The 23,001-nt window shown below is 42.5% G+C and overlaps 1 protein-coding gene across 1 annotated transcript in view; it reads left to right on the top strand.

Annotated features, from left to right (window-relative positions):
• The first annotated feature begins 1,411 nt into the window (after positions 1 to 1,411).
• Positions 1,412 to 23,001, top strand: part of LOC309535100 (uncharacterized protein) — a 32,880-nt gene continuing 11,290 nt past the window's right edge. Inside the window, exons 1-14 of the mRNA XM_082227884.1 lie at positions 1,412 to 1,545; positions 8,995 to 9,190; positions 10,119 to 10,255; positions 12,315 to 12,406; positions 13,350 to 13,704; positions 15,024 to 15,056; positions 16,577 to 16,615; positions 17,330 to 17,371; positions 18,497 to 18,544; positions 19,477 to 19,518; positions 20,601 to 20,639; positions 20,871 to 20,894; positions 21,377 to 21,415; positions 22,576 to 22,596. Coding sequence (XP_082084010.1) covers positions 8,995 to 9,190; positions 10,119 to 10,255; positions 12,315 to 12,406; positions 13,350 to 13,704; positions 15,024 to 15,056; positions 16,577 to 16,615; positions 17,330 to 17,371; positions 18,497 to 18,544; positions 19,477 to 19,518; positions 20,601 to 20,639; positions 20,871 to 20,894; positions 21,377 to 21,415; positions 22,576 to 22,596 — 1,107 coding nt within the window. The 5' untranslated portion in view covers positions 1,412 to 1,545. The remainder of the gene's footprint in view (positions 1,546 to 8,994; positions 9,191 to 10,118; positions 10,256 to 12,314; positions 12,407 to 13,349; positions 13,705 to 15,023; positions 15,057 to 16,576; positions 16,616 to 17,329; positions 17,372 to 18,496; positions 18,545 to 19,476; positions 19,519 to 20,600; positions 20,640 to 20,870; positions 20,895 to 21,376; positions 21,416 to 22,575; positions 22,597 to 23,001) is intronic.

Below are 23,001 nucleotides of genomic sequence, written 5' to 3'. Positions count from 1 at the left end.
CTGGTTCCTTCCTGTCAGCAGAACTGTCCCTTATGTTTCAAAAAGGTTTCTTTGTACTTGAAGAAACAAAGCTTATCCAATAGAGTTCATTCAGCTAGGAACACGACACAGACTCACTCTTCTCCCAACCTGCTGTCTTCCAGATGTTTTGGACCACAACTCCCATTTTCCCTGGCTGGGGCTGATGGGAGATGGATTCCGACAACAGCTGAAGGGCATCAGGTTGGGGACACGGTCATTTTGGGAGCATGGGAAAGCTGACATTTAAAGGAAAGTGAGAAGTAACATGGTCTCTGCTTCATCAAAAGAAACCTGTAGGCTTTGATCCAGAAACACACAAATCCTCACACACTGCAGCTAGGGTTAGAATCATAGAATCATAGAGTTGGAAGAGACCACAAGGGCCATCGAGTCCAACCCCCTGCCAAGCAGGAAACACCATCAGAGCACTCCTGACATATGGTTGTCAAGCCTCTGCTTAAAGACCTCCAAAGAAGGAGACTCCACCACACTCCCTGGCAGCAAATTCCACTGTCGAACAGCTCTGTTGCTGTTCCAATTCAAGCCAGGTCAGGAGAAAGGCACCAACCTGCTCTTTTGAGGAACAAAAGACTACAGAGACTAAATCCAATTCCCAAACAGCTGAATGGCATTGCTGCCAATATTCTCTTGCCAGGATTATGTAGGCTGAGCTGCAAAAAACAGTGTCCCCTCCCACAGCCATTCCTGGGTGGGCTCACTGTTTTTAGGAAGCCCACTTCACACATCAAACTCCATTTTGTAGCTACACACCCCTAAGGTATTTACCACAAGCTCAAAATAACCATATGCTGCAAAGCTGTTTTGTAATGGCCACATGATTTACACCTGTGCACAACCCCAAAAGTATGAGTGGATTGTGGATACAACCCCCCCCCCCAACAACAACACTTGAGTAAAATGTGAGAATTAGGGGCAAACCAGACATTGGAAGAGATGTAGATTAGTTCCTGTGGTGTCCCTTCCTTGTAACACCTGACAGAAAATGGCACAGATTAGTAGTAAATGTTGTATTTATTCACATCCTGCCTTTTTCCCTGTCAGGGACTCAAGGTGGCTTACAGCTAAAATAGAAACAGCTTTAAAGTTGTCAGTTTTGGGGTACAGGTTTGCTCTATTTCCCCACTGTGAGGAGAAAGACTTTGGGAAGTTGAAAACAACGTAACAAACCTGAAGCTTTGATTTGGCAAACTGTTACAACTTTAAGCAGCAAATTTAAGAAGCAATTTTAAATATCAACCTTTGCAGATCACAGAAGGAAGGAAAGTGTCTTCAAGGTCAGGGAAAGAATGACTACTGCCATAGATGATTTCATTTGCCATGTGGTAATTTCTGAGGTGGAGGCTGAGGTGTCATTAATGGGCTGTTCTCCATCCTCTGCCTTGCGACAGGTTGAGCCACCCAGTTCTTCCCTGCTATTTGTTACATTGCTCTCAGAGTCCTACACTACAAGGCTGCAGGACAGAGCCACAAGTACCAAGGCTGACCAGAAACAGGATTATTAAGGTAGGTTGCTGGAATTCTAAACAGCTTCCCCTTGCACCATTGATTTTCATAGACAGTGAATTGTACTTAATGGAATGTCTTGACTGAAATGTTTTCAACTGGAGAATAAAGCCAGGCTTTGAAATTGAACCCCAATAGGTGGACCCAAACTGGCTTGCTTGGGTTGTATTTTATTCAGGAAGTAAAGTTTGGGATGGAAAGGTGACATAACTGAGTGCATGTTTAAGGTATTTGTTGCTACTATTAACTGAGGGGTTAAACCAAGATGTTGAGGATCAAGTAGCTGAGAAAAGTTACTGCAGATAATGCAGGTTTATGGTGTATATAGTCCTATGAAGTCAAGCCAAGTTAAATGTGAAGATTGATGGGCAATTGGGCATACATTCTGTTAACAGCAAGAGAAAGAATATGGAAACATACAGTTCACTGAAGGAAGAGAAATCTTAATGCCTCCACTTCCTACATAAAATCCAATGGCCTTAAGCAGGAATTATCTCCATGTATCTGAAGAATGCAGGCAATTACTTTACTTCAACGAAATTGCTCTTTATTTTCACTCCGAATTGCGCAAGTTCTCAGGTGGTAAATATACACATTTCTTTCTCAATCTGAATTTGCATTTGGATTTCCTTGCACAACATTGATAGCCTAGTCCAACCAGCTGAAAAAAGAGTGGGTTGTTGCTGTGACCGAGAAACAGGCCCACAGACCTGTTCGGGTGCATTCATTGTGGGCCCCTCCTGGTAATCTTCATGCATCTGGAAGAAAGTGGGATCGCCCAAAGTATACGTTTCATATTGGGCCCGGAAACGCCTGTTGAGAGTTCTGCCGAGGCAATTCAGGCCAGAAGACATGTGAGATCCCCTGCAAGATGAAGGATCCTACTGAACACCGAAGACAGATGTGCAAGTTTGTCAATCGTTTGAACCCAAAGCAAGGGTTGAAGGGAGCTGCTGCCCAAAGCACAACCTCTGAGTTGACCTCTCCCTGTCCCACAGGAGAAGGACTGTGAATAAGATGGGTAGACGTTTAGAGTGATTCTGCAACGGCTAGTCTATACACTGGGTCTCTCTTCCTGGCTGCCAAGACTCTCTTGACCCCACTTCCTCCAAAGAACTATTACACTAGCTGCACTGAATATTCGTGCCTACACTTTACTGAAGGTATTTCCTCATGGGGAGGGTCTAAGCAGTAAGTCATGGAGCGTGAGGTCAACCCAAACTCTATCTCTGCACTAGTCTTGGTGTTGTTGGGTGGATACGCATTGCCTCTCCTCTGGAGACATTGGGAACATAGCAACAGTTGTGGGATTGTTGTCAGAGATCAAGATCTCCTACCTGAGTGATAGTCTTCCATATCCTAGGGAAAAGGCTGCCTTGATCTCCAACAGGGTCATTGGAATTGGACTCCACACTGTGATAGAGAGTAACTTCTCCTCCATCTGCAATACAGCTGCCCCTCTGTCAAAAGTCCCAGTGCCTTTCCAGCATTGGCTGGCTTGCGTCAAGGTTAGCAGAAGGTCTCATGATAAGCAATATTTCCCATCCCTTCTTCTGACCTTCCACCTTTGCCTGTGCTGATAGGCTGAGATGGCAGGAATCGGAGCCACATATCTGGCTTATACAGTGGTACCTCGGTTCTTGAACGTAATCCAAGTTCCGAAATGTTCGAAAACCGAGGTGCAAACCGAGCTGCAAATTCAACTGAGAAAATTGAAAAACACACAGTGGAAGCTGTTCGACTTTTGAGGCGTGTTTGAAAACGGAAGCATTTGCTTCCGGGTTTTGGCCGTTCGGGTTCTGAAATGTTCGTCAACAGAGATGTTCGAGAACTGAGGTACCACTGTACTTGAGATGTAAGAATGAGTTTCCACTGCTTGGGGTCCATTTCGTGTATGTGTTCAATATACAGTGGTACCTCGGGTTACATACGCTTCAGGTTACATACGCTTCAGGTTACAGACTTCGCTAACCCAGAAATAGTGCTTCAGGTTAAGAACTTTGCTTCAGGATAAGAACAGAAATTGGGCTCCGGCGGCACGGTGGCAGCAGGAAGCCCCATTAACTAAAGTGGTGCTTTAGATTAAGAACAGTTTCAGGGTAAGAACAGACCTCTGGAACGAATTAAGTACTTAACCCGAGGTACCACTGTATTTTGCATTTGTTGAATCTTTAATGCAAGGATTTTGGGAACATGTCCTGCTGTTGTGTGGGATGTGGTTGTGTGAGTGTGATTCAAGGTGCCCATTGGAGAACTGTTGTGACATGTCTGGAAAGACCACACTTCAGTGGCTGAACACACAGGGTGGTACCCAGCTAACTTGTTCCTTCAGCTCAGGGAATTCTGCTTGTGCAACAGGACATTATGCCTCTCCGCCCCTGCACACACCCCTAAAATAGTTTTGGAGGTTCCCTCAGCCCTCTAGAGCAGATATGGGGATGATGTGGAGCATGAGCAGGGAGAGAACAGGGCAAGTTCCTTGTGGTGATAGCACATTAGTTGGATGCCACCCATGCTCTCCATACAGAAGGTTCCAGGTTCAATTCCTGACATCTCCAGTTTAAAAAAGAAATGTTGGAGGGTATAACAGAGTGTTTTGTAAGACTTCACCATTTTTACCCAGCTTAATTCCTGCATCTAAGCCGCCACATAACTTACAGCCAGTCTGCTCCCAGTCAGAAATGAAGGATCAAGAAAACTTTCCCCAGAGTCTGTCATTTATTTGGTGACAAGCCAGAGCATGTAAATATATTGAGTATCTTAAGCAGCATTCCTGTTTACCAGTTTTTCCAGACCAGCTAATTTGAATGCAATGGAGTCAGAGTATCAATGGGAGCACACAGACTAATTTGAGTAGCAAAACACTTTGGAAGAACTTTCGGCTTCATGTTGGACCAACAATTTTGTGCCTGGGACTGAACTTAATTGGAACTGGTTCTGTTAGTTCGCTGCCGAAGCTGTCAGTGAACAGCACAGATTCGACTGGTCTCTGTGTCGTTACAAAATACCTCCCCCCGTCCATTCGCCAAAGCAACATTTGCAATAATAAAAAGGAGTTGCTGGGCACTTTTAATAATTATAATAAGTTAATGGATGAATGTTCGTCTAACTGAATAAATGTAAATAAACAAAATGCCCATCTGAAACCTGAGGAGAGGAGTGTGTGTGTGTGTGTGTGTGTGTGTGTGTCATTAGTAGTGTGACAATTAGTGTGGGGAGACAGACTCACTACCTAAGAGAAACAGAAGCACTTACTCCTGTTTTTAAAGAGCATTTGGGTGCACTATAATTAGAACAGAATGAAGTATATCAGCTTTATGAGTCAGATGAAAATGGTTTCAAAAGAGCTCTAACTCAGGGTTTAAACTGGGAATACTGATTACTTACTCACTATATTGCCATGACAGCTCACAGAAGTTGGAATTACAGGTGTTAGTAGAACTCTTTTACCTAGGAAGTCAGGTGACTCGTGGATATCCAATCAACTTCCTCCTGCCTTCTCTTATATGACCTCTGAGAATTCCTGAGGAATTTTTGATACACTTTTAGGAAACATGACACATGGCCGGCCCTCCTTTGCAGCAAGAATGAAACTAAATATTTATTATTCTTATTTATAATTTTCATTTATGAGAAACATTTCAAACAGAATCATCTTTACATATCATATTTTGACTTCCCTCTCCCTCTTTCTCTGGTTCCTTATATTTATTTTCCTACATATCTCAATTTAAATCTATTTTATATTTTATTTCCATCCATTTCTCTCTTCTTTTAAAAAAAATTGCATGTTTTTACATTAATCCTGCTAATGTCTTAATTTGTTTACGATTGAGAGCAGTACATGTGAAAAGGATCTAGGAGTCTTGGTTGACCACAAACTTGACATGAGCCAACAGTGTGACGCGGCAGCTAAAAAAGCCAATGCAATTCTGGGCTGCATCAATAGGAGTATAGCATCTAGATCAAGGGAAGTAATAGTGCCACTGTATTCTGCTCTGGTCAGAACTCACCTGGAGTACTGTGTCCAGTTCTGGGCACCACAGTTCAAGAAGGACACTGACAAACTGGAACGTGTCCAGAGGAGGGCAACCAAAATGGTCAAAGGCCTGGAAACGATGCCTTATGAGGAATGGCTAAGGGAGCTGGGCATGTTTAGCCTGGAGAAGAGGAGGTTAAGGGGTGAAAAGATAGCCATGTTTAAATATATAAAAGGATGTCACATAGAGGAGAGAGAAAGGTTGTTTTCTGCTGCTCCAGAGAAGCGGACACGGAGCAATGGATCCAAACTACAAGAAAGAAGATTCCACCTAAACATTAGGAAGAACTTCCTGACAGTAAGAGCTGTTCGACAGTGGAATTTGCTGCCAAGGAGTGTGGTGGAGTCTCCTCCTTTGGAGGTCTTTAAGCAGAGGCTTGACAACCATATGTCAGGAGTGCTCTGATGGTGTTTCCTGCTTGGCAGGGGGTTGGACTCGATGGCCCTTGTGGTCTCTTCCAACTCTATGATTCTATGATTCTATGAATTTTAAAATATTCAATAAATGATTTCCATTCCCCCTTAAAGACTTCAATTTCTTATTCTTCCAGTATGTTTGGCCATTTCTGCATATTCCGTTAGTTTCTGTAGCCATTCTTCTTTCGACAGGCCGTCTTCCTCTTTCCATCTTTGGACAAATACCATTCTTGCAGCAGTGGTTGCATACATAGTTAAAATTTTATGGTGCTTAGGTATCTCCAATCCCATAATGCCTAAAAGAAAAGCTTCTGGGGTGTTTTTTTGTTTTGTTTTTTTACAAAAGCCATCTTAAACCTCTTTTTCAATTCATTATGTATCATTTCCCAGTAAGCTTTTATCTTACTGCAGGTCCACCACATATGAAAAAGGTACCTTTATTCTCTTTATATTTCCAACACTTACTCAATTTTGATTTGTACATTTTAGCTAATCTACTAGGTGTTGGATACCATCTATATAACTTTTTCATATATATATTTTCTTAAACCATAACATGCTGTAAACTAAATAAACCCAGCCAACAATATACAACTGAAGATGAAAAGGTGAATGAACAGTTTGCTACCTAAGTAGCTAAATTAAGAACAGACACAAACGTGTTTCATTCCACCAGCTACACCCACAACCTACATTTAAAGAACATTGCTCTCCCCCCACCAAAGGATCCTGGGAAATAATTGGTGTAGCCAAGGGTGAGGGCAAGGAGGAGTAGCTGCCCCCCAAACCAATAGAAATGCATAGCAAATTGAGGTTCTGCCCACCTAACAAAAGGCCTGCCCCCTAACAAAAATCCTTGCTATGCCCAGGTGCAAAATGTTAAGAATGCTGGGAATTGTAGTGCTCTGAGGGGTAAACCACACTTCCTGTTATGTACTGAGTTGAATAGGATCCAAAAGGCAGCAGTCTGATTGGTCCTAGAACAATAGGATTCTGAATGCAGCAGTCTGATTGGTCCTAGAACAATAGGGTCCAGAATGCAGCAGTCTGATTGGTCTACAGGAGCCAGCCAATCCAGCTCCAGGTGGAAGTGAATCCGCAACCTGATTGGCCTACAGGTGAATCCCGGAATTAGCCAATCACATGGGGCCCATTGTGTAAATAATGTATATAAAGCAGACATTCTAGGGGAACTTCCATTCCTCACCACTATGAGCTGAATAAAGAGCATGAAATCCACTCTCGACTCTTGAGTATATTTCACTTCCCATGATTCTCTGGGGGAAGCAATGTGCTTTAAATTCCTGGTGGGGTTGTGACTTTCCATCATTCTTTCTACTGCTTCTGCCTACCCTCTTTGGTCGGGTCCAGCTCCAAAGTTTTCTTTCCAGACAGAGAACTGTTTCCTCAACTGCTTCCTTAAGGCATCAGAGGGTTAATTCCCAAGAGGGTTTCTCCCCACCTGCTTCCCTTCAGAACAGCACCCCATAATTTGGTAATTACAGACAGGAGTGCCCTTCAGCAATTCAACCAAGCAGTCTAAAGTTTCTTTCGGATTGCCTCGTGGATTTTGCCAGCTAACATGACTGTCTCAAGCAGCTGTTTATTTAAAGAAAAGAGTTTCAAAGATGATGTCTGCATATTTCTTACAGACACTAGGTTAATTCCCTAATATTTCAAAGATTCCCCACCTCCCTGTTTTAAGGGAGCATGTGTGACACCCTTATTCTGTGGCAACTACAAGATATAATGATCTCTGGCATTTAAACCAGAACTATAAACCGCCTCTCTGGTTATAGGTTGTCTTAATAAACTATTGCGTTGATTAGTTCTGTCAGGCAGGCAAGTTCAGAAAAAGTCAACTGTTTCTTAATTCGTTGAATATGGGCTTCATATGACTGGGGGGGGCAGGGAGATTAGCAACATGGGATTAAATAATAACAATGCATAGCTTTAACAATATATACTATTGTCAGGGAACTGCCATCGGAGCCAAGAGTGGAGGTAAGGCTCCCCGACCATGCAGGAGAAGGGACCAGCAGAGGGAGAGAGAACACTCCCTTTGGGGAAGGTTATCAGCGTGACACCGAGGAGGAAGGGGACCAGGGAAGGACTTCGGAGAGAAGGCTCCAAGAGTCTTCCACAGAGACCAGCGGGGAGAGTCCAGGACCTCCGTTGGCTATGCCTACTCTGCGCAGAAAGCTTCCGCGCAGGGTGGCTAGGCAGAGACTGGGCGTCAAGGAATTTTTATGTTGGAAGAAACTCAGGAAACGCCCACTGACAGATTCTGCCAGCGACTGACACAGCCACGGAGAAAGGGCTGTCCAGCCAGGGAAAGGTTTAGCCAGGCAACGTTGCCTAGAACTTCAGCATCCTTTACGCACGAGCAACCCCAATTCCCATTACAACTATTATTGCTGAAACTTAACCAAGATCCATAGAGCTGAACTTATGCACACAGTATGCCATTCTTGGTCTGCTATGCTACTCCATTTGGACCATGAGGCCATTTTGGGAAAGCCTGCCTCTTGGGATTTTCAGGTCTTTAAAAGTGGGAGATATATACTAAAGCTCACACATTATCTGGTGAAACTTAGTTTGGATTAATAAAGTTGGTGAGGTCCACTGGAAGCCGAAACAGCACTGTACTTTGGGTTTTTGAGGATTTGAGCAACTGACGACACAAAAATACTGACTCGTTCCTCTTGTCCTTGGGTCCCCTTCTTGTAATACAGAAATACTATTGAGGTTTTCACATACTAAATACACAAGCAAGGTCCAGTTTGAATAGGTAAGGTTTGCTTATCAAAAGTGCTACGTCCATAATAAAATTACTTTTACTAATATAATCATAATTAAGCAAATAACTGAATATAACAAAGTTGCATACTCTTATTACCATTAACATTTAACTGAATTAAATGTTCTTTGTACATTGGTGTCAATCATGGTTCCTCCACCTTCTTATAAATAGCTTTATTCTCTTTCTTCAGATGGAGAAGTATTATTCCTTCGTGGTCATTTTTTGTGCTGTCTTCCTGCCCAACACCCTTGGATTTCCATACAAAGATGTTTCAATAGATTGTTTCTCCATGTTGCCGAATTGTGGAGGAGGACCACAGACATCTACTCCCCCTTATGTTGTCTCTGTATCATTTGATAGATATGATCCAGGAAATGAAATACAAGGTACATTACATAACCTGCTAAAGTTATGGATCAGAGTAGGGATGGTGGAGAAATGTGATTCAGTTCATTTTAAAAAAGCAAAACTACCAAATTTGTACTTCCAGAACTGCTCTTTCATGTATATGTGCTTTTCTATTATTTTACCTTGCCTTGAGCTTTTAAATTTTGTAATTGGCATTTTTAAAAAAAAATTTATACTGGTCATTGACCATAATAAAATGACTTGACTTGCACTTCCAGAACAAAGCAAGAACCAAAACACAGCCATTCATCAAAATTCACACTTCTCCAAATTTTCTAGTTAAGTAATTGCAGCTTTCTGGTTAAGTAATGTGTCAAAAAATCATGTATTAGAGCATATATTAGTGAAAATGCACTATATTAGACAAAAATGTTCTGGATTGGGGAATTCCTTAAATAGGAAGGTGCTACAGCTAGATTATTGTACTGTTTTGTTCTTTGAAGTTAGGTTATGTAGCAAAATATATTTCAGGATTCTGTGGTGGAGTCCAGTTGTTTGAATGCTGTAATTCCACAGTGCAGAAAAAACACAGGAGTTACTGAGCAGAGAATCTGAGCTTCTTCCTGGGTATTTAAACTCAAACTTGAAATGGAAATAAATGCCGATGCATGTTGTCTTTTCATGAGAGCGGTGTTTCTTTGATGTAATGAACTCACAGAAGACACACTGGAGATGAGAACATATCTGATTCCTGAAGCTATTCAGAAGCAATTACTATTCACTGCCATGGATGTAAATCATCCTGGCTTTCTAAATGCTGCAATCGCTTAGCCAATAAAGTTTCTGACTGAGACAAACCTGCTCTGCAAAAATGAAAGACCCAAGCGATCAAATGGGAAATTTCTGATGCGTAGTTTAACTCTGTTAAAAGTCTTTATATTAAATTTATCTGTTGGTTTCCCCCAGTGACTCTAGAAGGAACGTCGTCTGCTGGATTCACAGCATTTATGGTACAGGCTCGGGAAATTGATGGCAATGTTCCCGTTGGCATGTTTCGCATCAGGGATCCAAATACGCAAGGCTACCCATGTGCCAACATGACGGTATGTGTTCATTTAACATGAGAAATTGCTTTCTTGATGGTGCCAGAGTAGTATTCATTAGCCTCAAAACAGAATGTATCATCGCTCTGTTTCTTCCTTTTCTTTAAAAATACGGAAGATGTACCGTATTTTCCGTGTATTGGATGAGGGGTTTTTTTGACTCAAAAATCATGTCAAAAATCTGGGGTCATCCAATACACGGATAGTGGCATGGGGGGCGGGGAGATGTGGGGCGCCACCAGCCATTTGGTTGGCTGGAGCGCAGCTTCTCCTGATGCCACAGCGAACGGGGAGCAATCTGGGGGGTGTTTCCTGCCCACAGCTGACTGGGAGGACAGGCTGAACAACTTTGGGCCATCTCCCCTTATTTTCTTAAAACTGAGTCCCCCAAAATAGGGGGGGGGGTCTTATACATGGGGGCGTCTTATAGATGGAAAAATACGGTGCCTGTCTTCCTCCTTTTTCATAACCAAACTATTTGTGATAGGCAAGGCAGTTTTCCGCCAGGGCATCTGCCAAGGACACAAGTGTTTATAGAGCTGGGATAAATTTCCTTCTCAAAATTTTCCTGTGTGGATTTTAATGGCAAATATTCTTGAAAACTGAATATCCAGCACATATTTGATGTTTAATGGTGGCATTGTGCATACATTGGTTTTGATGGTATCTGGTAGCTGAAATGCGATAGCAGTCAATGTTTGCTGGCACCTGACATTTAGTGGTCAGTACCTGGTGCTATGGACGCGGGTGGCGCTGTGGGTTAAAGCCTCAGCGCCTAGGGCTTGCCGATCGAAAGGTCGGCGGTTCGAATCCCCGCGGCGGGGTGCGCTCCCGCTGCTCGGTCCCAGCGCCTGCCAACCTAGCAGTTCGAAAGCACCCCCGGGTGCAAGTAGGTAAATAGGTACCGCTTACCAGCGGGAAGGTAAACGGCGTTCCGTGTGCTGCACTGGCTCGCCAGATGCAGCTTTGTCACGCTGGCCACGTGACCCGGAAGTGTCTCCGGACAGCGCTGGCCCCCGGCCTCTTGAGTGAGATGGGCGCACAAACCCCAGAGTCTGTCAAGACTGGCCCGTTCGGGCAGGGGTACCTTTACCTTTACCTTTACCTGGTGCTATCTGTAGTGGTTGGGAGTTACTCGTGCGTAATCCTGCCCCGTTTGAGCATTAGATGGCCTGGTTAAACCCTCCGGACTGCGCAGCCCATCTCAGCGTGGCTGCCCTTAGTCACTCGTAGAATCTGTCTGTGGGTGTTTCTTAAAGCGTTGCCAACATAAGAGTTGTTTGACACCCAATCGTTTCCGCCTCTCACTGCGCGGGAGTCTCCTGCGCAGGGTGGGCGTGGGCAGTGGGGTGCTTGGGCTCTCCTCACTAACTTCCAACGAAGAGTCCTGGAGCCCCTGCACCTCCCTGTCCCGTTCCTCTCCTGGATCCCTGGTGTTACACTCATTCTCTTCCCCTTCTTCCCAGCTGAGTCTCCCCCTAGCTCTGGGACCTTCTCCTGCAGAATCAGAGACCCTCTCCTTCTCCCGTGCCTCTGATGTCAGTTCCCTGACACTATCCTACAGGTGGCTTGCAATTAGGGAACATTCTGGAAACATCTTAAATAGATAAAAACTCACAGCCAAAATTTTATGAAACTTTGAGTTAATATCAACACTAGAAGCCGAATTGCAAAGTATGAAAATCAATTTCATGTTTTCAGATTTAAATGCTGTTGAAAGGTCATTCAACTGTAAGAGTAGCCTAGGCTGTAATCCTGTACCAGTGTTTTCCTGGGAGTAAGCCCCACTGAACTTAATGGGACCTACTTTTGAATAGACATGGATAGGATTGCACTTTTAGAACACAATTCTACACACATCGGCTCAGAAATAAGTCCTGTTGAGTTCAGTGGGGTTACTCCCAATCTCAGGTAAGTAGCTATAGGACTGCAGCCTTAATTAGTGATCTCGTTTCAACTATAGCATGAGGAACAATTTACCTCAAATATTGTTTTTGAGCTGTGTGTTGTTTTTTAACTTGTGTGTCTGGATTCTGTTTCTTTTGCCTTCTCCTTTCAGAATTCAGCAGTAAGTCACACAAATCCCACCGTAAAACGCAAAGTCACAACTACCTGGGTTGCTCCTCAGGGTACGAATAAGATTCGCCTTATGTAAGTTGTGGATTTCTTGCTATGTAATATTTATCGAGGGGCTTTAGTTCTTCTTTATAGAAGGAACAAAATATATCAAGGTTGCATGTGTGGCCATATATTTGGAAATTATAAATGTACTGTTTCTAACACTCGATTGGGAGCCGCCCAGAGTGGCTGGGGAAACTCAGCCAGATGGGCGGGGTATAAATAATAAATGATGATGATGATGATGATGATGATGATGATGATGCAGGCAGGTGCACTACCTTTGTGGTAGTGGCACCTTCCCTGTGGAACGCTCTCCCTTTAGATGTCAAGGAGATAAAGAACTACATAACTTTTAGAAGACATCTGAAAGCAGCCCTGTATCAGGAAGTTTTGAATGTTTGCTGGTGCTGCTGCTGCTGCTGCTACTACTACTACTACTACTAATAATAATAATAATAATAATAATAATAATAATAATTTATTATTTATACCCCTCCTATCTGGTTGGGTTTCCCCAGCCACTCTGGGCGGCTCCCAACAAAATATTTAAAATAGAATCAAACATTAAAAACTTCCCTAAAGAGGGCTGCCTTCAGATGTCTTCTAAAAGTCAGATAGTTGTTTATTTCCTTGTCATCTGATGGGAGGGTGTTCCACATGGCGGGCGCCACTACAGAGAAGGCCCTCTGCCTGGTTCCCTGTAACCTCACATCTCGCAGTGAGGGAACCGCCAGAAGCCCTCAATGCTGGACCTCATTCTAATACATAGTGATGTATTACTATGTTTTTATATATGCTGTAACCCACCCAGAGTAGCTGGGGAAATAGATAATTCTGGACTGAAAAGTATAGCGCAAATTCCCCCGAGAGAAAAATCTTATGTATAATATATATGATATTATATATCTCATTAGAGAAAAGCCTCAACACTAGAAATAGTGATGATTTCTTGGTGTTTATTCTCCCCTCTCAGGGCTACTTTTCTTCAAGATTATGATACCTATTGGGTTGGCGTTCATAGCAAAACTCTCTCACCCAGATTTTCAGAAGTGGCTAATATTTCCAAACCCATCAATGATTCCGAACCCATCAGTGATTCCAAACCCATCAATGTTTCAATGGCAGCCAATAGCTCAGACCTAGCCAATGATTCTGTGGCATCAACAGTTTCTGATATTACCGATGATTCTGAGGAGTACGATGACGATTTTGATTTCAATACCCTCCTTGGTGACACTGAAGCAGTTTATGACAATGAGATACCTGTTGATTCTGAGGCGACGCCGGACTCCAGAACAGAAAATGCCACAGAAAAGAGCAGGAGGAAGGTATTTGTGAAATACTTATTACAAACCAAAGGAGGGGTGTAATTCAACTGAACAGAACAAGTGCATGTTTTTCAAACACTTGATCATGAATGTTGTGAATATGACCCACCATTATGTTCCTTTAGCAGCGTGGTTGTATCTTCTGCATGGCTGATTCTTGCCACATCACTCCAGTAACTTAAGAAATGGAGGAGACCCTTTAGAAGGGACTCATTTATTTAGAATCAGATCCCGTTTGTCAGAATTTCTGCTGAAGCTGCAACACTGGAACAGGCAATAACAAAAGTCAAATTTTATTATTTTTCTAGCACATATTTTATTGGAACAGTATAAGATATGACTACATTCTAGAAACTGGTAACATTATTTATAGGATCTTAAGAACCTTTATTCCGAGTGATTTCAAGCATCCAGTTTGCCCCTGCTCTCAAGTGGCGGGTATTACATATACCATGGAGCAGAGATGCGGGGGTGGGGCACAAAATTAAATCAGTTCACACTTAAATGTAAGCCTACAAAAGTTGCACTTGCCAAACCAATATGCAAACTAAAACACAGTACTCTTCTAAAGTTCTCATTTCTCTGATGCAGTCCTCCAACCAAAGAATGCAAGCAGAAATTTGTACGTAATTGAAAAGTGCACACGAGAATGTTTATCAGTCGAAATCATGTTCAAAATTGCATTGTGCTGGGGGGAGCAGGAATGGCTTGCAGAAATCGAAACTGTATATGTTAGGAGAAAAACACAGGGAAATGCAAACAAATGTGCACACAAGCTTTTTTTCCTTAATTGCAAATTTATGTGGAAAGGTGGCAAACCAAACTTAAGATTGAGAAAAAGATAAACTGAAAATGATGGGATTTATGCATCCTCACCACGAGGTGCCACGATAAACAGTACCCCCATGAATGAGTGTGTGGATTTATGAGTGGGATAAAAAACACCTCGGATCGATTGATCGATCAATCAATCAATCAATCAATCAATCAATCAATCAATAATGGAACATATAACAGGAATGCTATCTTCGCTAGCATCCCTGTGGTGATGGTATTCCTACTCCAGTAGCCAGCAGTTAGCTAGTAATTGCAGTATTAGTTAGTTTCCCATTGGTGGGCGATTGTCCGGGTTGGCAAGTGGCTAGTGATGCATGAAGAATCGTCGGTTGATGCTGCAGATTTCAAATGCTGCTAAAATGAAGGGCTAATAACATGGTGGAATTGTTGTAAGCAGATCCACCAGGTATTCCTTCACAGCTTTGCAACATTTTATTAGGCATAGTCCGTACTTTACAAAGCGGTATCTCTTTTCTTTTCAGTCCGTTCTGACTGTGAATGTCAACTGTGGCGAGGTAAGAACCTTTTTTAAAAAGATTCCTCAGCATTTCCCTCACTTACTGTCAAGATCTTTTTAATTGAGTGCTTATATATTTACTGTGTCTGTAAGCTCACCCATAATATAAAGCTCTCTGGGTGGTTTACCCTAAATAAGTATAAACACAATGGGAATACAAGGTAAAATAAAATCTTACCGTTTAATGAAAAGCAACAAGAAAACAAAACTCTCCACAACCCCAAAGTTGAAGCACAAATTTAAAAACTGAGAGAACCAGCTACGTAAGTTATTTAAAACATTTGGATAAACAGAAAGGGCTAAAAGGGGTGGCACAAGGCAAAACTCTCTGGGAAGACTGTTCCATAACTGGAGTAAGCCCATCAGGTGTGCAGCAGCACAACAGGACACCTTCCTCTGCCCCGGCTGCAACAAAACATGTCTCTCCCACATTGGTCTCTATAGCCACACCAGGAGCTGCAACCATCCAACAGCTTGACCTCACCCCCAAAGGCACACTCCTCCATCCTCCTTTGTCTCCCGAGACAGACGGATGCCAACCAGTACCATTTCATAAAACAGAACAGCATGCACCTGGGTTGCACTCCTGAAATGTTTAGAACGGTCCACTCTGCTTGAGTTAATCGACTCTTTTCTTTACCTGGTGTGAACAAGTCCACCCAGTTATACTGGGAAAGAGACATATTTGTACTTGGCAGAAGGCTATAATGCAGTTTGACTGGTTAAGTAAATTGAGTGGGCTGAGAACACTTCTTCATTGCACTGCCGTGAGCGCTATAGTACTTGAAATGCATAAGGAAGGCACAAAGTCCCTTTTAATATTACCCCTGGGCCGGCCCTACCATTAGGCAAAATGAGGCAAATGCCTCAGGCAACAGATACTGAAGTGGGGAGTAGCACTCCCCTAGACTAGCCTGCAGGAGGCTATAAGGAGAGAAGTGGGGTGTTTCATTGCGTAAACAAGAGTCTGCTGCATAACTGGAAGAGCAGATGTGGCGTTTGCCCGTTCGTTTAGAAAATGTCTGTAGAGGGGGAGAGAAAGGGTTAAAATGTAGACCAATAGGAAAGCTGGAGGCGGAGCCTACCTGTTTATAAAAGGGCTTAGCCTGAGGTTTGAGTGGTTAGTTGGTTGGTTTTAGTGGGTTGGCTGGTTGGGAAAGGCAGTTGGAAAAGCAGTTGGCAGGCAGTTGGAAATAGAGAGACAGTTAGTGCAGTGGGTTCTTGTGTGAGGGGAGGTAGAAGAGATAAAGACAGGATAAAATAAGACTAAGAAGGTAAAGAGTAACAACGTTTGGAATGCAGTTAAAGTTTATTTGTGTCTGCAATAAACGTCACTCTTTTTTGTTAACTTGAGAACTTGACTGAGATTTACCAGGGAGGACCTGGTTGGTGGCAGCGGATTAGTGGTGTATGGGTCAATAGTCCATGAGGCGACCAGGGGCTCCGTACGAACGCCACAGCAGCGTTTTATAAAACTCAAAGTTCTTTAAAAAACAAAACAATCTTATTTTTTCTCAGGCTGGAGCAGTACAGTCAAGCAGTGGTGGCTGTGTCAAGGTAAGCATTCTTTCCTTAAAGGTCCTTAGTCCCCTACAAGACACAACAATTATATACACATTTGTCTTAAATTTTTAAAGAATCCTTCTGCACATAAACGCTGCAGGTTCAGACAGGCCTTTTATTTGGGTAAGTTTGAAGTGTCAGGCTCATTCTTCTGCATAAATTTATCCAGTCCTTATTAGTGTGTCTTCTGTCTGTGCTCCTGATATATCTGCATCAGTATAACTGGATGCCTTCATCTGCCCTAGATGCAATGAAACATGTCTCTCCCACATTGTTCTCTACAGCTGTAACCCTCCAACAGTTTGACTTTACCCCCAAAGGCACATTCCTCCATTTTCTCCCATTTTCTCTCTTCCTGTTTTGACCCAAATAACAGAGAGAGGAATTTTCACTTCTTTCATTTTTTGTTCTTGGTGCCTGCCCAAACAGATCACTTGCCAAAGATTCCACAGAGGCTTTTTAACTCTTCTCCCATGTCTTAAAAATTAAACCAACCTGTGCTGCATTCGAGCACAGTCAAAGGGTCCACTGAAATGAATTTCAGAGCAGCTCTGTTTATAATGAAATAATTATTTTTCCTTCTGTGATCTTTAAATATTAAAGGCTTGGGTTGCATTTATTCCCTCGTCATATTCCCTCATTTATTCCCTCGTCACAATCCCTCATTTATTCCCTCATCATAATCTTAAATTCCTGATTAATTTTCAGAGTACACAAGGATCATCGCAGAGCAGTGGCAGTGGAGCCAAGGTAATTGCTGTTTTTTCCTTGCCATTAATTCTTTGTTTCTTCTCAGGACTTGATAGAGCCAAACTACATGTTACACCTCACTACAAACTACACAGTAGCCACAAGTAATGTTAGTCTCATCACAGCTGTTCCAATCCGAGCAGTCCTTGGGAGGGGACAATTTTACGAAGGAAAAGTGCTGTGTTGCTTCTCCTAACATCCTTGGTGCTGCTCATGTATGGAGGTTTTTTGCACAATCCACGTGAAATAAATTCTCATCAAAATGCCTTCCCATAGTATTTCCCCATTTAAACCAGATTTGCTGTTTCTGCAAGGAATCTGATAAATTAAAAGAAAAAAGTACAGTGGAAACAGCAAATCAAAATTAAACACTGGGCGTAGGGGTGGGGAATTGTGGAATTGCACTTTGATGAGGTCAGCACCATGTGGACACTGGGAGAAACTTGCATGCATAATCAACAGTAAGTCCACAAAAAGTGCAGCTGTTGGGAGCTTCCACACAGCAATTAAGCCAGTGAAGGCCTCAAAGATTTGTATATAGTGGTACCTCTAGTTACGAACTTACCGTATTTTTTGCTCTATAAGATGCACCAGACCATAAGACGCACCTATTTTTTTGGAGGAGGAAAACAAGAAAAAAAATATTCTGAATCCCAGAAGCCAGAACAGTAAGAGGGATCGCTGCGTCTTATGGAGCGAATGCAGGCTGCACAGCAATCCCTCTTGCTGTTCTGGTTTCTGGATAGCTGCGCAGCCTGCATTCGCTCCATAAGACGCACACACATTTCCCCTTCCTTTTCAGGAGGGAAAAAGTGGGTCTTATAGAGCAAAAAATATGGTAATTCGTTCCATTCTTAACCTGAAACTGTTCTTAACCTGAGGTACCACTTTAGCAAATGGGGCCTCCCGCTGCTGCCATGCCGCTGCCGCATAATTTCTGTCCTCATCCTGAGGTAAAGTTCTCAACTCGAGGTAACTCTTCCAGGTTAGCGGAGTTTGTAACCTGAAGCGTTTGTAACCTGAGGCTTTTGTAACTCGAGGTACCACTGTACTGTGCAGTAGGCGGCAGTCCCTCCCCCCACAAATTCAGGCTCAGAAATGACAGGCATCATTTTTTCTTTCCAGGTCATAGTGGTCAAAGAAGGAAGCAGCAGTGGAAGCGGCTGTGGTGGGGTAAGTATACACTCTGTCCTCTTGATTCTAGAATTTTGTCCTAGTGTAAATGTTGCATAACACAAGCTGTACAGTGGTGCCCCGCAAGACGAATGCCTCGCAAGACGGAAAACTCGCTAGACGAAAGAGTTTTCCATTTTGGAGGTGCTTCGCAAAACGAATCTCCTATGGGCTTGCTTCGCAAGACGAAAATGTCTTGCGAGTTCCTGCGGTTTTTCCCCCTCCCCCCCTTTTCTAAGCCGCTTATCAGCTGATCCGATAAGCTGATAAGCCGCTAAAAGCCGCTAATAGCGCTAATAGCACTAATCCGCTAATCCGTCAATGGGCTTGCTTCGCAAGACGAAAAAAACGCTAGATGAAGAGAATCACAGAATGGATTCTTTTCGTCTTGCGAGGCACCACTGTACTTGAGGATTCGGTGAACTGTGTTACTGCAAAATAAGAGATTACCCCATTTTATAGCTGCCCCTCTCCAGTGCCGGATTTATGTATAAGCTAAACAAGCTATAGCTTAGGGCCCCACTCTCTTGAGGACCCCCCAAAAAAAATTAAAGGAAAAAAGCTTGGATGTACATTTCCAAAATATAAGATAAAAAACAAATAAAATAAAACCTACATGCAGCAAGAGTGTTTTGTGTTGTGTATGGACCTATTAGGTCCATAAATTACCACATAGCATATATTCAACACAGAAAACAGTGACAAGTTGTTGTTGACAAAGGACAGCTGGACATATAAAGGGCCCCATTGCCTTCAGTAGCTGAGGGCCTCATCAAACCTCAATCTGGCCATGCCCCTCTCTGTGTGATTTGATCTATCCAGTTTGATCTATCCATCTGAATGATATAGTCACAATTGTACCATATCCATGTGCACTGACGTGCCTGCTGACCAGCACAAAAATAGACAACTGGCTTTTCTTTTGCTCACAGGGAGGAACTGCAAGTGTGTACAACAAGTTTGGCTGCAGAGATGTAAGTACTGGTATGCCTCTTTCTTTTGTGTTGTTGTTTTTTTAAACTTTTATTTTGCTTTAAACAGGTACATATCAATATAGACAACCAAAATTACAAAGGAAAATTCCTTAATAGTAATGAAAAAAAAAACTTTCAAAACTACAAAAAATATCAAAGTACATAACACAGAACATAAGCAACTATGGAAAAGATAAAAGAAAATAAAAAATAGAAATAGAAAAAAATAAAAATAAAAAGGAAGATGAGCCAAAGCAGGAAGGCTCATCTATTGTACACTTCCGTCAAGCTCACAACAGATCATTATTCTTATCAATTATCTCTTTTGTGTTTTATTCCTGTTCCCTGCTCAACAACACAGGGGAAGCTGCCATATACTATGTCAGCCTATTGGTCAATTTCACTCAATATTGTCTATATATTAAGGGTAATGGTAAAGGTAAAGGGTAAAGGTAAAGGGACCCCCTGACCATTAAGTCCAGTCACGGATTACCCTGGGGTTGCGGCGCTCATCTCACTTTATTGGCTGAGGGAGCCGGCATACAGCTGTGGTCGGCATGACTAAGCCGCTTCTGGCGAACCAGAGCTGTGCACGGAAACAGCGTTTACCTTCCCGCCAGAGCGGTACCTATTTATCTACTTGCACTTTGACGTGCTTTCAAACTGCTAGGTTGGCAGGAGCAGAGACCGAGCAAAGGGAGCTCACCCCATCGCGGGGATTCGAACCGCCAACCTTCTGATTGGCAAGCCCTAGGCTCTGTGGTTTAACCCACAGCGCCGCCCATGTCCCTGTATCAAGGGTAGGCTCCCCCTTTTAGCCGAAAGGCTGCTTGAAGAGGTTCTCATTTCTTACCAGTCCAACAGGGTGGTCTGCTATCCAGAATTCCTAGGATTTATACTGAATTTTAGTCTTATTTCTACATTTTCTTGAACTATAAAGGCTGCCCTAATAAATTTAGTTCCTGGACCAGCCTTCCTCCACTAAGCATCCAGTTACAGAGCTAATCATTTTCTTTCCCAAAGTGTGCCTCTGGTTAAATCATACCATTCAGGAAATTAAGGGAGTTTTGGTTTGTTTACAGAATGCAGCTGCTTCCGGTGATCAGTCATCATATGGCCAGGTAAGAACGTTTTCCACATTGTTATTTATTTTACAGGTATAAACTTTCTCCGAAGTTTAATGACTCAATTTACATCTTCAAAAAGTAGATTGCACCAGGATGTGTGCTGAGTTGCGATCTTGACAGGGAGCAAACCATGCTCAAGATCTAGGTGCAAAACTGCTTTGTTGATGAGTTGATGCATGGTATTTCAAGCGATTTTAACTCACATTTATATTCTATATCTTACAGTCGGTTTCCACCAGCAAAGTAAAGGTACGTAGGTGGTTTTTTTTCTTCCTTTCCAATAAAATTTTAAAGGCTGGCAAACATTGATTGATCCTTGCTTCAGCAAGCCAAAGTTTTATACATGTTTTGCTATGAGGAAATCGGTTACAGTAGTCTTTTCTTTAAGAGATCGTGTGTCCATTCGTTTTAGCCTCTTGGAATCTACAAAAGGACCTCTTGGTGCTCTTAACATTGGTGATAGCAAAGTGCTGTCATTACCCACAAAATACCTTCTTTTGGGGGAAATGCCAGATCTTCTTGCAAGAAAATTAAAACTGGGAAATTGGAGGGGAGATTATTTCCTGAACTTCCTAGCTGTATGCCATTAGTATATAGAACGTCAATCTGCAGTGCTACAGCTCCTCTCTTTCTGAGTATTTTGAAGACCTTTTTTGTTTCTTTGTTCAAAAAGCAGGGTAAACCACCAACACTTAATAAAAAAAAAACCCCTACTTTTTTCTCATTAACAGGTTGTGACCTACCCAGACAGCAAACCTTTCCCACCTGAGGTAAACGCTATTCTGTGCTGCATTTGTTTGTTTGATTGATTTAAATTGTACCATTTAATGTAATTAAAATCTCTAAGCAGGTTACAATAAAAATGCAAATAATGTTCAGTTAAGGTAACCTTTAAAAACTGGATTGAAAACGATCTCAAAACAGAACTGTGCATCACAGATCAAACTGAGCCCTGACCTAGTAGAAGTTAGGGTCCATCAAGCTAATGATGGGGACACCTGGGGCTCCCCAGATGTTATAGGACTACAACTCCCAGCATCCCTGACCATTAGTCATATTAGCTCATGGCAGTTTGAGGCTCGTGACACCTGGTTGGCTACACCTGGTTCTCCTTTCCTAGTTTATACTCAGCTGTGCTGAGCAAAACGGGTGTGTGGAGAAAGAGAATTGAACACTTTCCCCATCTGCTGTTTGACTCTCCTGACTCACTCCTACCCCAAACATTTTTCTCCAAGCTAGCTTACTTTTGGGATCAGATCTACGGATGAATGAATCTGTCCATTTCCATTTCTCTCAGTTTCTCATATTTCAATTCAGTTCTTTGCATTTCCACACCAGTTTGTCATTTTTCAAATAAAGAAATCCCCATCAAAATTGATCAGAATTTTCATGTGAATTATTAAAAACAAACCCTTTTTTTTTGCATGCAGTTTCCCCTAATACACATATTTTTGAAGCTGTTTTCCCTAAAACAATGCATTTTGTATGCTACTTTCACATCCATTTTTATGTACTCTTCTGCCCTAATATTTGCATTGTTGTACACTTTGGCTGAACTGCATTGCAAAATTCAGACTTGCACATTTCAAAGGATAGCTGTGTCTCAGTTTGCATATTGGTTCCAGAAGTACAGATTAGGTACTCTTTCAATAAAATTAAAACTATATCTAATTTCTCTCCCATTCCTACTTAAAACTGAAGGGGGGGAAACAGCTTAAGGACAGATAGTAGGGACACTGGTCACAGGCAGCAGGAGGGTTAAGTGCTTAGGATCAAATTGTTTCTACAGAGTTGGCACAATAAAAGGAACCTATATTGAGGTTGCATGTTATGCTTTCGTTTAATTTTTCATCCTTGATCTTTTCTGTAAAGAACCCTTTTGCAAGTGAGTAACACCATTGTGTCTCTTTGCTTTTCCATTTCCTAATAGCGTGATTCTACTTATCCATCGGTAAGCAAAACATCTCATTTGAATAGATATTTGTATGAGAGCAAATCTTATGCTGCCTACCTCCCAATCCAATCTAACTGCATAACCCTCAGCTTCCTTTTCATCAGCTGAGATGAGCTCTATAAGTATCCAGTTTCTCTGGAAAAGTCCCCTACCTCTGTAGTCATTTTCTGTGTTGTGAGTGGTTTCTGTGGACAGGGGCTTACAATCTTTTCTAGCTTCAAGGAATTGTTTCTGTAAAGACTTGCCTGCTGAGGGACCGCTGCATGAATGCAGAAGTTTTAGGGAAGTGTTCTAGATTCCTGGAGTTCCTGCAGGTTGCTGGACAAGTCTATGAGGCATCGCCATTGCTCTGAATGGGCTGTAACACACCCAACACACCCTTGTGGCTGTGGTGCAAAATAG

Source organism: Podarcis vaucheri (genome assembly GCF_965113315.1).
Source record: "Podarcis vaucheri genome assembly, chromosome: 6".
NCBI classification, from domain to species: Eukaryota; Metazoa; Chordata; class Lepidosauria; order Squamata; family Lacertidae; genus Podarcis; species Podarcis vaucheri.
This window is presented reverse-complemented; position numbering and strand designations above follow the sequence as displayed.